The 12681-nt window shown below is 36.2% G+C and overlaps 1 protein-coding gene across 1 annotated transcript; it reads right to left on the bottom strand.

The window, feature by feature from the left end:
• Positions 1–9818: 9818 nt before the first annotated feature.
• On the bottom strand, positions 9819–10826 carry LOC18054697 (receptor-like protein EIX2). The gene has a single exon (XM_006452135.1). The coding sequence runs from the start codon at positions 10824–10826 to the stop codon at positions 9819–9821; it is 1008 nt and encodes a 335-aa protein (XP_006452198.1).
• Positions 10827–12681: the final 1855 nt, after the last annotated feature.

Below are 12681 nucleotides of genomic sequence, written 5' to 3'. Positions count from 1 at the left end.
GGACTAGTAGATAGACAGTTGTACATTATTTGTAGAACAAAAATATTAAGATTGAACTTAGGCAATTACTAAGTTACCTTTGATGTAACTTATAGCTTGCCCAATCCAATAGATGACATTGAATTTGTGGAAAAGTAGTAACTGGTTGGATTGTTTAAATTCACGGGCTGTAACTTAGGGAGACTTTTGAACTTAATTAATACTAGATAATATAAGAAATTTGACAGGGATGGAATTATGAAAAATCAAAATATTAGGTAAAGTGTTGTTTTAGTAATTTTGTGGTTATATGATCTCCATTTAAGCTAAATTAAAGAGGAGAAATTTTGGTGGTTTATTCATGTCACAGCATTAGTTCTAGTTCACCTAGGTGATGGTGCTAAAAAACTTTCGAGGTGAAAGGGCAGGCGTAAATTATATAAAACAACTGCATCAAAACACAGAGTTTTTTAATTTGGCACTCAAGAACACTTTTGGCACATCTTACAAGGCAAAGTAGCTTTTTTTACACAAAAAAAAAAACACACTTCAAGTTTGATCAATTTTATCCTTAGCTTTCTGTTCTCCGTTTTACTAATGAAATTTTTTCTTATTGTATATCTTCATAAGTGAACGTAAGTTAAAAGTCAAATTATGTAAATCGCAGTGCGCACTCTAGGTGATTATTGTTAATTTTTTTTCGATTTTTTCATTAAATTGAACCAATTTATCTTCAATTCATCAAATTTAAAAAGATTAACATATTTATAAACTCTGTTCCGGGTATATGTTTTGGTATTGCATTATGCAATTGTCTAATGAAGGAAGATATTACACACACACACACACAACATCTTAAGTCTGGCCAGGATCCCACTTTCTGAACACTTTAGGAGTTAGGACGTAAGACCACCGCAGAGTATGATCAACATTTTTGAGGGAAACATATGCCAGCGTTGCATAATAGAGAATAGTTAAGCCTTCTCTTTTGCTTATTAATAGACACTTTATTTGGTACGAGAATATAATATCCCCTTCGTGTAAATTTTGGATCAGAGTCAGAGACTGCAGAATGGAATGGTTAGTGTTGATGCAAGAATCGGGCCAATAGAGTTGCAACCAAGTATCCATGTCAACACTTAAATTTTGCTTGTCGGGGAAATGAATCAACGCTAGCTATCCCTCTTGAGCAGATAACTTTGACCATAAACTCACTAAGCTAGATCACTTGCACTCACAATAGCTAGTTAGAGGGGCGCTGATAACTCTATGAAATGAGAGTTATCATAGTATTTTTAGACTTAAATCAAGATTACTTAGAGAATAATTGATGTGTTTTAGTGCATTTTAATGATAGTTTGCATTAACATCCATTTTAGTTTAAGTTTAATAAATTTTATTTGATTTCGAATAATTGTGTGTTTAAAACATATGTATAATTGTAGGTAACCGGAAGCTCAAATTTCAAGGAAAGGATGTTGTTGGAATGAGCTTTCAAAAAGGACAAAAGAACATGACTATAAAAGAATTCAGGCAAGCCTGGAACTGTGCAAATGCTATAGCCATTGCTGTAAGATTCCTAGAGCATTGACAGAAAAGATTTTCGCTCGAGACACTTATCATATTGCAATATATAGTTTCCTAATCTAGAAGATGTCCACCCTAGACTTTCATTTATCTTAATTTTGAGGTATAAAAGGGGCACACGAGCAAAGGAAAAAAAGAGCCGTCAACCAAGATAAAAAACCAAAAAGAAATAAAGGAGAAATATACTTCAAGAGCAAGAATCAAGGCTGATGAGCAACCCTCTGTTGGTAAGCTGCTACCATTCTCGATTCGAACTAACTCTTATTGGCTACTAAGCCTAGGTTTAAGTAGATTTACTTATCATTTTCCTCTTCATTAAAATACTCTGTTAGATGGATAGTCATCCTAATTTCTGCAGGGGCCACTGCTCGTGACCAAACATTAAGGCGAATAATGTTTTTCCTATCACAGTCTCGTGAGTTGTTCTATACGCTCATAGCACGCTTGATAATTCATCTAACTATGCCTCTTCTTTTTCCTTAATCGAGTTTTTAGGAGCTTCTTTACGATTTTATTTGCAACTTCCACCTACCCATTAGCTTTCGGGTGAGCTACTTAGCAAACTTTTAGCTCTATACCTAGGTTCTAATGAAACTCTTTCAAGTTGTAATTGTTGAACTGCCTACCATTGTCTATGATCAAGGTATGAGGAATTCCACACCTACACACAAGGTTCCTTCAAACAAAACAATTGTCTTCTTTTTCGTGATCTTGCTATATCAGTCAATTGACCATTTCCACCCATTTCATGAAATAATCAATAGCCATGATAACATGAGAAACTACTCCTCGCCTTTTCGGTAACTGATAACTCCATGAAATGAGAGTTATCATGACATTTGTAGACTTGAATCAACAATACTTAGAGAATAAATGACATGTTTTTATTGCATTTTAGTAATGTTTTGCATAAACATTAATTGTAGTTTACTTTTAATAAGTTTTGTTTCATTTAGAATAAATTGTGTGCTTAGACCATATGTATAATTGCAGGTGACCGGAAGAAATGCGGCTGTAATGGGCTTGTAAAGATAAGGAAAAACTTGGTTAGAGAAGAATTAAAATAAGTATGGAACAATGTAGAGCCAATATTGTAGCATTATTGCTGTAGCAACCCTGGAGCAATGACAAAGAAGATTTTGTGCGAGATACTTAAAAGATTGCGAGTTGGATTTTTCTAAATTGGAAGATGCAGGCACTAGGTTTCTGGTTGCCCTAATCATAAGCTATAAAAGGAGCACACATACAAAGAAAATAGAGGTCGCCATTAGAGGAAAAAAAAAGAGAAACAAAACAAGAGAAAAAAAAAGATCAAGAGAGAGAATTGGCGATTGCAATAAAGGACTCAAGAAGAACATCACGCGGATCTTACTCTTATTTTTTGTTCTCTTGCTTTTATCTTGTTATGATAGATTGTTTGATGACTGAAACTATTTTGCTTCTTGTTTTATTTTAAATTATGAATTAAATTTACTTATGGTTGAGTGATAAACAAACTTGATAATTAATTGACTGATATTCTATGTTGTTGCATGTTTGTTATAGCACGTTATTTTGATAATATTTATTTCAATTCACTATTTTGACTGACCACCCAATTAGTGGTACAAACTAAGAAAGAGCCTAAAAAAGGCATGTCTTAATGGAACATATCAGAACAATACTTGGTTTCAAATTGAGTTTCCCAAGTTGAGTTTAACTTGATTCGGAAAGGGCCACACTTAATATAAAATTAGTGATGAACTAGATATAGGGATTCACCTTGTAGGGTAATTAGAATTTAAAACCTGTAATGCTATATCTGATGTTAGCATAACAATTTGTCATTGTTAAGTTACATTTAGGTATAAAACATCCAACATGCGAAAATTGAGGGTACATAAGGATTATGCCCAGTGCTGTAACTTATTGTCATATGGCAGTGTTATCTGTTTGATTGCCTTGTCGTTTCTTATTGGATTCCCGAAATGACAAAGTCGTCTCCTTCAGAAATTCTTTATTCGGGTTTACATTAACAATCTCCACCTTGAACCTGAATCACAGCACTCCTATGGCTTATTCTTCTCAAGCTTCTGTATCTTCATTTTCTACAGATGCCAGTTAAATCTAAGCAGTGCTCAAACTTAGCCATTGGGACATATTTTGTCAACATATCAGCAACATTTTTATTGGTATGAATCTTCACAAGCTTCACAGTGCCTTTAGAGACTTCTAGCCTTATGAAATGGAGCTTAATGTCGATGTGCTTGGTCTTTTCATGGTGGACTTGGTTTTTGCTAAGACTGATAGCACTTTGACAGTCACATAGAATTGTTATGGATGATTGCTCATACCTCAATTCATTTATCATGCCCCTTAACCATATTGCTTCTTTGAAGGCCTCCGCAACAGCTGTAATACTTTGCCTCTGTTGTAGATAGGGCCACTACACTTTGGAGTGATGCTTTCCAACTGATTGTACAGCTATTAAGTGTGAAAAGAAAACCAGTGAGTGATCTTCTATTATCCAGGTCTCCTGCATAGTCAAAGTCAACAAAACCCTCAACCAGATTGTAGTTAGCTCTCTCCCCTCTATACAACAGACCATAGCTTGTAGTCCCTCTTAAATACCTCAGTATCAATTTCACAGCCCTCCAGTGTTCCTTCCCTGGATTTGACATAAACCTGCTGACTAGGTTTACATCATATGACAAATCAGGTCTTGTTAAGACCATTGCATACATTAGGTAGCCCACTGAGCTAGCATATGGAGTTTTCAACATTTCAGTTTGTTCTAATTTAGTGCTTGGGCACTGCTGACTTGATAACCTGAAATGAGCTGCCATTGGAGTAGACACTGGTTTACAGTTCAACATCCCAAACTTCTCTAAAACCTTGTTGACATATTTTTCTTAAGATAGAAACAATGACCTGGTTGTTCTGTTCCTTATCATTTCAACACCTAAGATCCTTTTTGCTGGGCCAAGATCTTTCATGTCAAACTTATTTATAAGTTGTTGCTTCAGCAGATCAATCAACTTCATGTTTTTACTGGCCAGAAGCATGTCATCAACATATAGGACAAGATAGATCACTTCCTCTCCATAGGTCTTTCTGAGATATATACAACAGTCATAACTAGATTTCTGAAAGTTCAGTTCCTGCATGTAGCTGTCAAATTTCAGGTACCACTGCCTGGGAGACTACTTGAGCCCATAAAGAGATTTTTTCAGCAAGCAAACCCAATCAGGGTGTTGAGCATCCACAAAGCCCTCAGGTTGTGACATTACAATCTCCTCTTGTAGATCACCATGGAGGAAGGCTGTTTTCACATCTAATTGTTCAAGATGCATATCATAAACAGCTACCAGTGACAGAATAATTCTTATTGATGTGTGTCTAACTACTAGTGAGAAGACTTCAGTGTAATCAATCCCCTCCATTCGGGTAAAGTCCTTTGCTACCAACCTTGCTTTGAATCTCTTGGGTTCAATATCAGGGATTCCATCTTTTATTTTGTAGACCCATTTGCAGCCCACAACTTTCCTTCCTTCTGGTTTCTAAATCAATTTCCAGGTGCCATTCTTATTTAGAGAGTTCATCTCATCTTCAATGGCCTTGATCCATTGAGTTGATTCTTTACTTGCTATAACTTCTTCATAAGTTTTTAGCTCCTCTTGATCAACCTCTTGTGCTGTTGTCGGGGCATATGCTATTAAGTCAGCATATCTCAGTCTCTCTGGTGCCTTAACTGTCTCTTCTGTCTGTCCCTTGTAAGTTGATAATCTTGTATTGAGGTGTGCTCTGGTCATTGAGCAGTGGTCCCCTCTGAGCCTTGAGTTTCTCTAGTGTGACTTGTGTTCTGACCATCCTTAGTTTTTGATAGCTCTACCTCAAAGTGAGGTGTCTCTGCCCCTGGAATTTTCTGAATTGTGCTTTGTACAGAAGTCTGATTTTTCAGCATCTCGGACTCATTGAAAATTACATCCCTGCTTATTATGCACTTAGGGCGCTTAAGATCAACACACCACAGCTTGTAACCCATAGTTCCACTAGGATACCCTAGGAAAGCACATTTCAATGCCCTTAGTTCAAGCTTGCCCTGCTTAATATGAGCATAAGTAGAACAGTAAAAAATTCTCAACTTGGTGTAGTCAGTTAATTTTCATGACCAAACCTCATAAGGTGTTTTAAATTCTATTGTAGTTGAGGGGCATCTATTTATCAGGTAACAAACTGTACACAAAGCTTCAACCCACAATGTTTTTGGCAACTTTGAATGAAATAACATGCATCTAACTCTTTCCATTAATGTTCTATTCATTCTTTCAACCAAGCCATTTTGTTGTGGTGTGTGCCTAACTGTTTTGTGTCTTAGGATCCCATTCTTTTCACACAAATCATCAAACTATTTATTACAAAACTCAAGTCTATTATAAGTTCTAATCCTTCTAACCTTCCTATTAGTTTGAGTTTCAATCAAGATTTTCCAGGCTTTGAATCTATCAAAAACTTGATCTTTACTCTTTAATGGATACACCCATACCATCCTAGAGAAGTCATCTATTATAGACAAAAAATAACAAGCTCCACCTAGAGATTCAATCTGTACTGGTCCCCACAGATCTGAGTGAATATAATCCAAAGTACCCTTAGTATTGTGTACTGCAGTTTTAAACCTAGTTCTTGAGGACTTTCCTAGGACACACTCCTCACAGAACCCAACAGTACTTATCTTATCACTCTTTAGAGCTCCATGTTTTTCTAGTTCTTTCAGCCCACTTTCGCTTACATGACCCAACCTGAAATGCCACAATAATGTCTTATCTTGTTCTTGGTTTTCTACTACCCCAGCATCTTCAGTTATTGATGTTCCTTGTAGTATGTATAAACCATGCTGCATCACACCTTTCATCAGTATCAAAGACCCTTTAACAACCTTTAAGGAGCTTGATTCAAGTATGATACAACACCCTGCCTTATCTAACATACTTAGAGAAATTAGATTTCTTTTAAGCTCTGGAACATGCCTTACATTATCAAGTTCTCTAATTATACCATCAGACATTTTCAATCTAACAGAGCCAATACCAATGACTTTACAGGAAGCATTATTTCCCATCAAGAATTTACCTCATTTAAAGGGTTGATAGCTACTGAATAAGTGTTTATGAGGACACATGTGATAGGTGTAGCCAGAGTCAAGAACCCATTTACCTTCAGTTTGCATGTTTGAGGCTACCAGAACACCAGCAGAGTCATATCCCTCATCTGAATCTCAGAGGCAACAACAACATTTCCATTTCTGTAGTTAGCATCCTTAGGCTTAATCTTACTCTCAGGGCAGTCCCTTTTCAAGTGACCCTCCTTGTGGCAGTGAAAGCACTTCAATGTCTTGTTCTTAGACTTTGATCTTCCTTTCTTTTTTCATTTCCAGCCATTTCGCTTCTCTGATCTCCCTCTTATTGTCAACCATTCACCATCCCTCGTTTCTAATTTCTTGGAGCTTTCTTTATAACTCAAAGTTTTTTTAACATCCTGTATAGCCAGAGATTGTCTACCATACAAGAGAGTGTCAACAAAATGTTCATAAGAATGTGGTAATGAAGATAACAAAATAATGGCTCTATCCTCGTCTTCAATCTTCACATTAATGTCTTCTAGATCTAAAATGATCCTATTAAAAGTATCAATGTGAGTAGTTAAAGAGCTGCCTTCTTCCATTTGAAGTGTGTAGAGCCTTTTCTTTGTACTCAATCTTTTTGTCAAAGATTTCTTTGTGTATAAATCCTCTAGCTTCTTCCGAAGGCCTACAGCTGTTGTCTGGTCTCCCACTTCTCTTAGTACTCAATCTCCTAGACTTAGGATTATAGTGCTGTGAGCTTTGTCCATGGCTTCTTGCATGTCTTCATCTTTGACTTTGATGATCTTTTTCGAGGCTCTTGGATCCTCCAGCACTTCTTCAATTCCCTGATGAACCAACAACGCTCTCATCTTCAGTCTCCAAAGATGGAAGTCATTTTCTCCCGTGAACTTCTCCACATCAAGCTTCAGTGTTGCCATTCTTGCTCACAAGATTCAGAGATGTGAACTCTGATACTAATTTGTTACAATTAAGAGTGAGAAAACTTAATTCTTTAACCCAAGAAAAACACCATACATTGATCTTATTACGGCAAGAATGAAAGATCAATATAGAAATCAGAAAATAGAACAAAGATATTTAACCATAGACAGAGATTTAAAGAAGGGAAAATTGGAATGAACACAAAGGAATTATAGAGGTTCGGCTTGACAGCCTACATCCTCTTGAGAAACAGAAGCCATAGTTTTTCTTTTATGCTTAACAGATTACAAGTATTAAAGAGATTAATACAAGGAACAATATTTAACTAAGTATGGCCTTGAAGACTTTATATACAACTCCAAGGAGATCCAGATATGTATACTGCACGCTAGCTCTTATTCTGACCCAGAAAATTTCCGCCAAGTCTAACCGTCTGTAACAGCTCTTCAGATTGAAATGGCATCAGCAGCTGTCGTTTAACTAAACCTTGATCCTGTTGATGCTCGTATAAGTCACGTGCATTACTTAAGCTTTTCACATGATAAAAACTTGTTGTCATATGGTAGTGTTATTTGTTTGATTGCCTTATCGTTTCTTATTGAATTCCTGAAATGACAAAGTCGTCTCCTTCATAAATTCCTTATTCAAGTTCACATTTAACAAGTTTTACAGAAATATTTCATATGAATCGTAATATGATTTAATTTTAATGATTTTAATTCGTTAAAAACTTCAAATTCGTTTGATAGTTTCATGAATATTCGGCAACCTCCCAGGGTTGCTAATAATGCCATTAGTGTTATATGGCAAGGAAAAAATCATTGCATTGCCATGAACACTGCCCTGAGAAATTTTGTTTGGTTATACGCCATTCTGTCCTTCATCTCATTCATTAATTCTCTTTTCTCTTTCCTTTTGTTTCTTTTATACCTTTTTCAGATATTGAATGACATGACTGGAAATTTGGATGTCAAAGAAGCTTACAGTACTGGAGCTATGAGACTTCGCAAGAAATATTTCCAAAAAAAATGTTTCTGTTAAAAAATTGATGGGTGAAGCAGACATGCAGCTAAAATAAAATTGAAAAAAATAAAGAATAAGCACAAAGAGGACACCAGAAAATTACGTGGTTCGGTTTTTAGCCTACGTCCACGGGAGAAGACAGAAGGAAAATATTTTAATAGTGAAAAGGAGTTACAAGTATTGTGGTATTTTAGCTCACTACTCAAAATTCTAATACACCCAAACTCTCAAAACACTAATCACTCAAGAGTTTATTAAACTCTTAATACTCTCAACTTTCTAAAGGAAGGAAATGTTTCTCTCTCGATGGAATGAATTTGCTCATTCTCTTCGTTTCTATTTATAGAGAAAGTTTTGGCACTATTCATCAATTATATATTATTTTTATTATTTTATTAATTTTTTTTCTTTGCCCTTTTCGGCCCGGCACCCATTTTTCCTTCTTTCTCCACTTTTTCTTTTCTTCCAATCAAAGACGGAAGTAATACTTTCATCTTCAAAATGGGTGGGCCCACCTTCTAGAAGGGTGGTGCCTACATGCCATTTTTGTCATATTCAAATGAAATTTGGAGGGAAGTATTCCAAATAGTTGTTTACTCAAATAGTTGTGAATCTCAGTGTTGCATTGAAAATATTCCATAAAATGAAATTTGTAGGGAACCCTCCTGTTGGTTGTTAATGTGAGAAACTTTTCTAATTCTCTATCAAAGTTTCATGTTGCTTGTTAATGTGACTTTGTTTGTTACGAGAATATAATATCCCCTCTTGAGTAAATTTTGGATCAGAGACTGCGGAATGGAATGATTATTCCAACAAGCAGATGCACTTGGGAAAAAAAACTGTTGTGATTTATTACGAATATCTTTTTCTCTTTCCATTTTTGTTTTAAATATCGTATTACGAATCAACATTTTGATACAATGTTATGATTTATGATCTTTTTTAATCTAGAAATCAATGAGCTTATACGTGGTGAATTGTCCATACAATAAAATCTTTTCACTTTTGATTTATCAGGATTAATTTTTTTGAGTCGAAATGATCTCCTAGGATTTGTAATATCGTCCTGTTTGTTTAAAATTATTTCACACGAGTGTTCTCTTTCAGGCACAAAACAAATAAAAGGCCACTCGTTTATTTCAAATAATACTTGGAAGCAGAACAACTAAGAAATAGAGAAAACCTAGCAACATTTTCTTATGGCACCAACAAATCTGTCCCCAAGGCGATTCAGGGAATGATAATACTTGTACCTCCATCTTCTTCTGACAAGCAAAGGGCCCATAAAACACCAAAATCCCACCACAAATCCAAGGGTCGCGCTTACATACAACCAGTGGTCCACTTCGTCTTCATCTTCATCTCCATTCTCATCTTCAAAAATTGAAACATTCTCAGTACAATTCTTAGGAATAGGAGCTCCACAGAGATCATTGCCAGCAAAACTAGATACATCAAAGCTCTGCAATTGAGTGCTTGAAGGAATTTTCCTAGTCAAGTTGTTGTTGGACAAATTCAAATGATTTGAAAATGTCAAACTTGACATGCTCTCTGGAATTTCACCCGAAAGTTGGTTTGTAGAAAAATCAATGGATTCCAATGATGTCATGACACCAATACTTTCAGGAATTCTTCTAGTGAAAGAGTTGTACGAAAAATTCAATGAATGTAGTGCTTTAAGATTTGTCACTTCCAAAGGAATCTTTTTTGAGAAATTATTCCTAGAAATATCTATCATCCTTACCAAATTAAGAATATCTTCATAGTCAACCATTTCCCCTTTGCTCACAACGAAAGCCTTCTCTACAAGAATCACACCCACGTCTATAGGAAGTGGTAGATATTGCTGAACACTGCGTGTAAAAGAGCATGACGTGATCATGCCTGTGAGATTATTAATCCAATTTGGTATAGCCCCAGAGAGATTGGTGTCCGCAATGTCTAATATTTGAAGAAAAGGTAGATCACATAATCCTGTGGGTAAAGGGCCATGAAACTTATTGGAACGAAGGATGAGTACAACCATTCTTGAAAATCTTTCTCCAATCCATGTCGGAATATTACCCACAAACTCATTTTCACCAACATCAAGTGACTCTAATGTTGTACAATTTTTAAGAGAAACAAGTATATCCACAGACAGTTTGTTTTTGCCAAGATGAAACCAAACAAGAGAAGTTAGACTACCCATTGAGTATGGAAGATTACTAGTAAATTTGTTGTTGCTGTTGAGAATTTAGATTGTGAAGATGAGTCAACAGTTGACCCCAAGGCCATGTTGGCATGCCACCTGAGCAGCCATATCCAGTAGCCAGTAGATGTAGAAGCTGAGGTGTATTCAATGAGCTGGCAGAACAGTTATGTAGGGGAATATCTACACGTGAATACTGCAAGCTGGAGTTTCTAGAATGTTTTCAATGATTGGCTAGTGCAGCTGTAATCTTTTGTTTTTATTCATTTCTGTTATCCTTTGAGCAAGCTACCATTTTTCTCGTTCAGTATAAATATGTGAAGGATGTGTATAACTCATTATTCATGTTATCATAATATACAAAAATGGTTGTTTGTTTTCTGCTCTGCTGCTTGCATATTTAAGCAATTCGTAAGAATTTCAAGTTGGTATTAGAGCCACTTTTGAGCTATGGAAAGCAGCAAAAATTCACAAACAAACATGAATCAAACACTGGAAAATCCAGATGATCAACCAAATGACTTGAATCAAAACCAACCTGAAAATATCGACAATCAGAATCCAAACAATAACACCAGAAATGTGACCATAATGAACCTATCTCCTACCCAACATATCACCAGCAACACATATGTGTTCACTACTCCCATCAAGTTAACACAGAACAACTTCATGCTCTGGAGATCACAAGTGGTCTTCAGCATACGAGCCAATGAGCTTGAAGGCTTCATAAATGGAAGCTATACCTGTCCCCCTAGATGTTTCACCAGTCCTGGACCTAACCAAACTGTTGTTACCCACCAAAATCCAGAATATCAAATCTGGAAGAAACAAGATCATATTCTGTTGAACTGGTTGCTCTCATCACTCAGTGAGGGTGTCCTAGGCACTGTGGTGGATTGTTCTACTGCACATGAAGTTTGGACAACTCTTACCAATCAGTATGGTGTAAGAACAAGAGCTAGAATCCTATATTTGAGTACACATATTCAAACCACTAAAAAGGGCTCTCTTACAATTCATGAATATTACTCCAGAATGAAAACTATCTTAAATACACTTAGAGCAGCTGGAAATAATATGAATGATGAGGACTTCATTATGTGTGTCTTAACTGGAGTATGATCTGAATATGACTTTGTTGTCATTAACATTAATTCTATGCCAGAAACTCCCTCATTATCAGAGGTCTATAGCATGCTCCTCAGCCAAGAAACCAGGACTGAGCAAAATCTCAGTCCAGGGACACTTGAGGTTAATTTCACACAGATGAGAAATGGCAAAAGGAACTGGGGCAATGGTGAAAAATTTAGTAATCAGCAACAACTTGGGATAGTTTTCAGAAATCCTGGTGGCAGCTCTAGAAATGGTGGTAATGGTGGTCCTGGTCAGGGGAATCAAAATGTTCAAGATAAAGGCAAAGGCAAAGCTATTGCAGAAAATGAAGGCTCTGAATCAAAGGGTCCATGCCAAATCTGCTTCAAAATGGGTCACACAGCTGCTGAATGCTGGCATAGGTTCAAGAAAAATTATGTGCCACAGCCAAATAGGAGAAGAGGAGCCTACATGGCCACAGCAGAAGGACAAAGAAGCAATGCCTGGTACCTTGACAGTGGTGCCACAAATCATGTGACCAATGCCATTGGAAACATGAACCTGAACTCAGAGTACCAAGGTAATGACAAGCTCACTGTCGGTAATGGTAACAAACTTCACATCTCTCACATTGGTTAATCTATATTGCCCACTTACAGTCCACACAAACACATTAAATTAAATCATATTTTATGTGTACCTGATATTATCAAAAATCTCATTAGTGTTTCCAAATTGCTTCATGATAATGATATTGATG

This window comes from Citrus clementina, unplaced genomic scaffold, assembly GCF_000493195.1.
Source record: "Citrus clementina cultivar Clemenules unplaced genomic scaffold, Citrus_clementina_v1.0 scaffold_1, whole genome shotgun sequence".
Classification (NCBI taxonomy): domain Eukaryota; kingdom Viridiplantae; phylum Streptophyta; class Magnoliopsida; order Sapindales; family Rutaceae; genus Citrus; species Citrus x clementina.
Note: the sequence above shows the minus strand (reverse complement) of the source record. Positions and strands in the feature narration are given on the sequence as shown.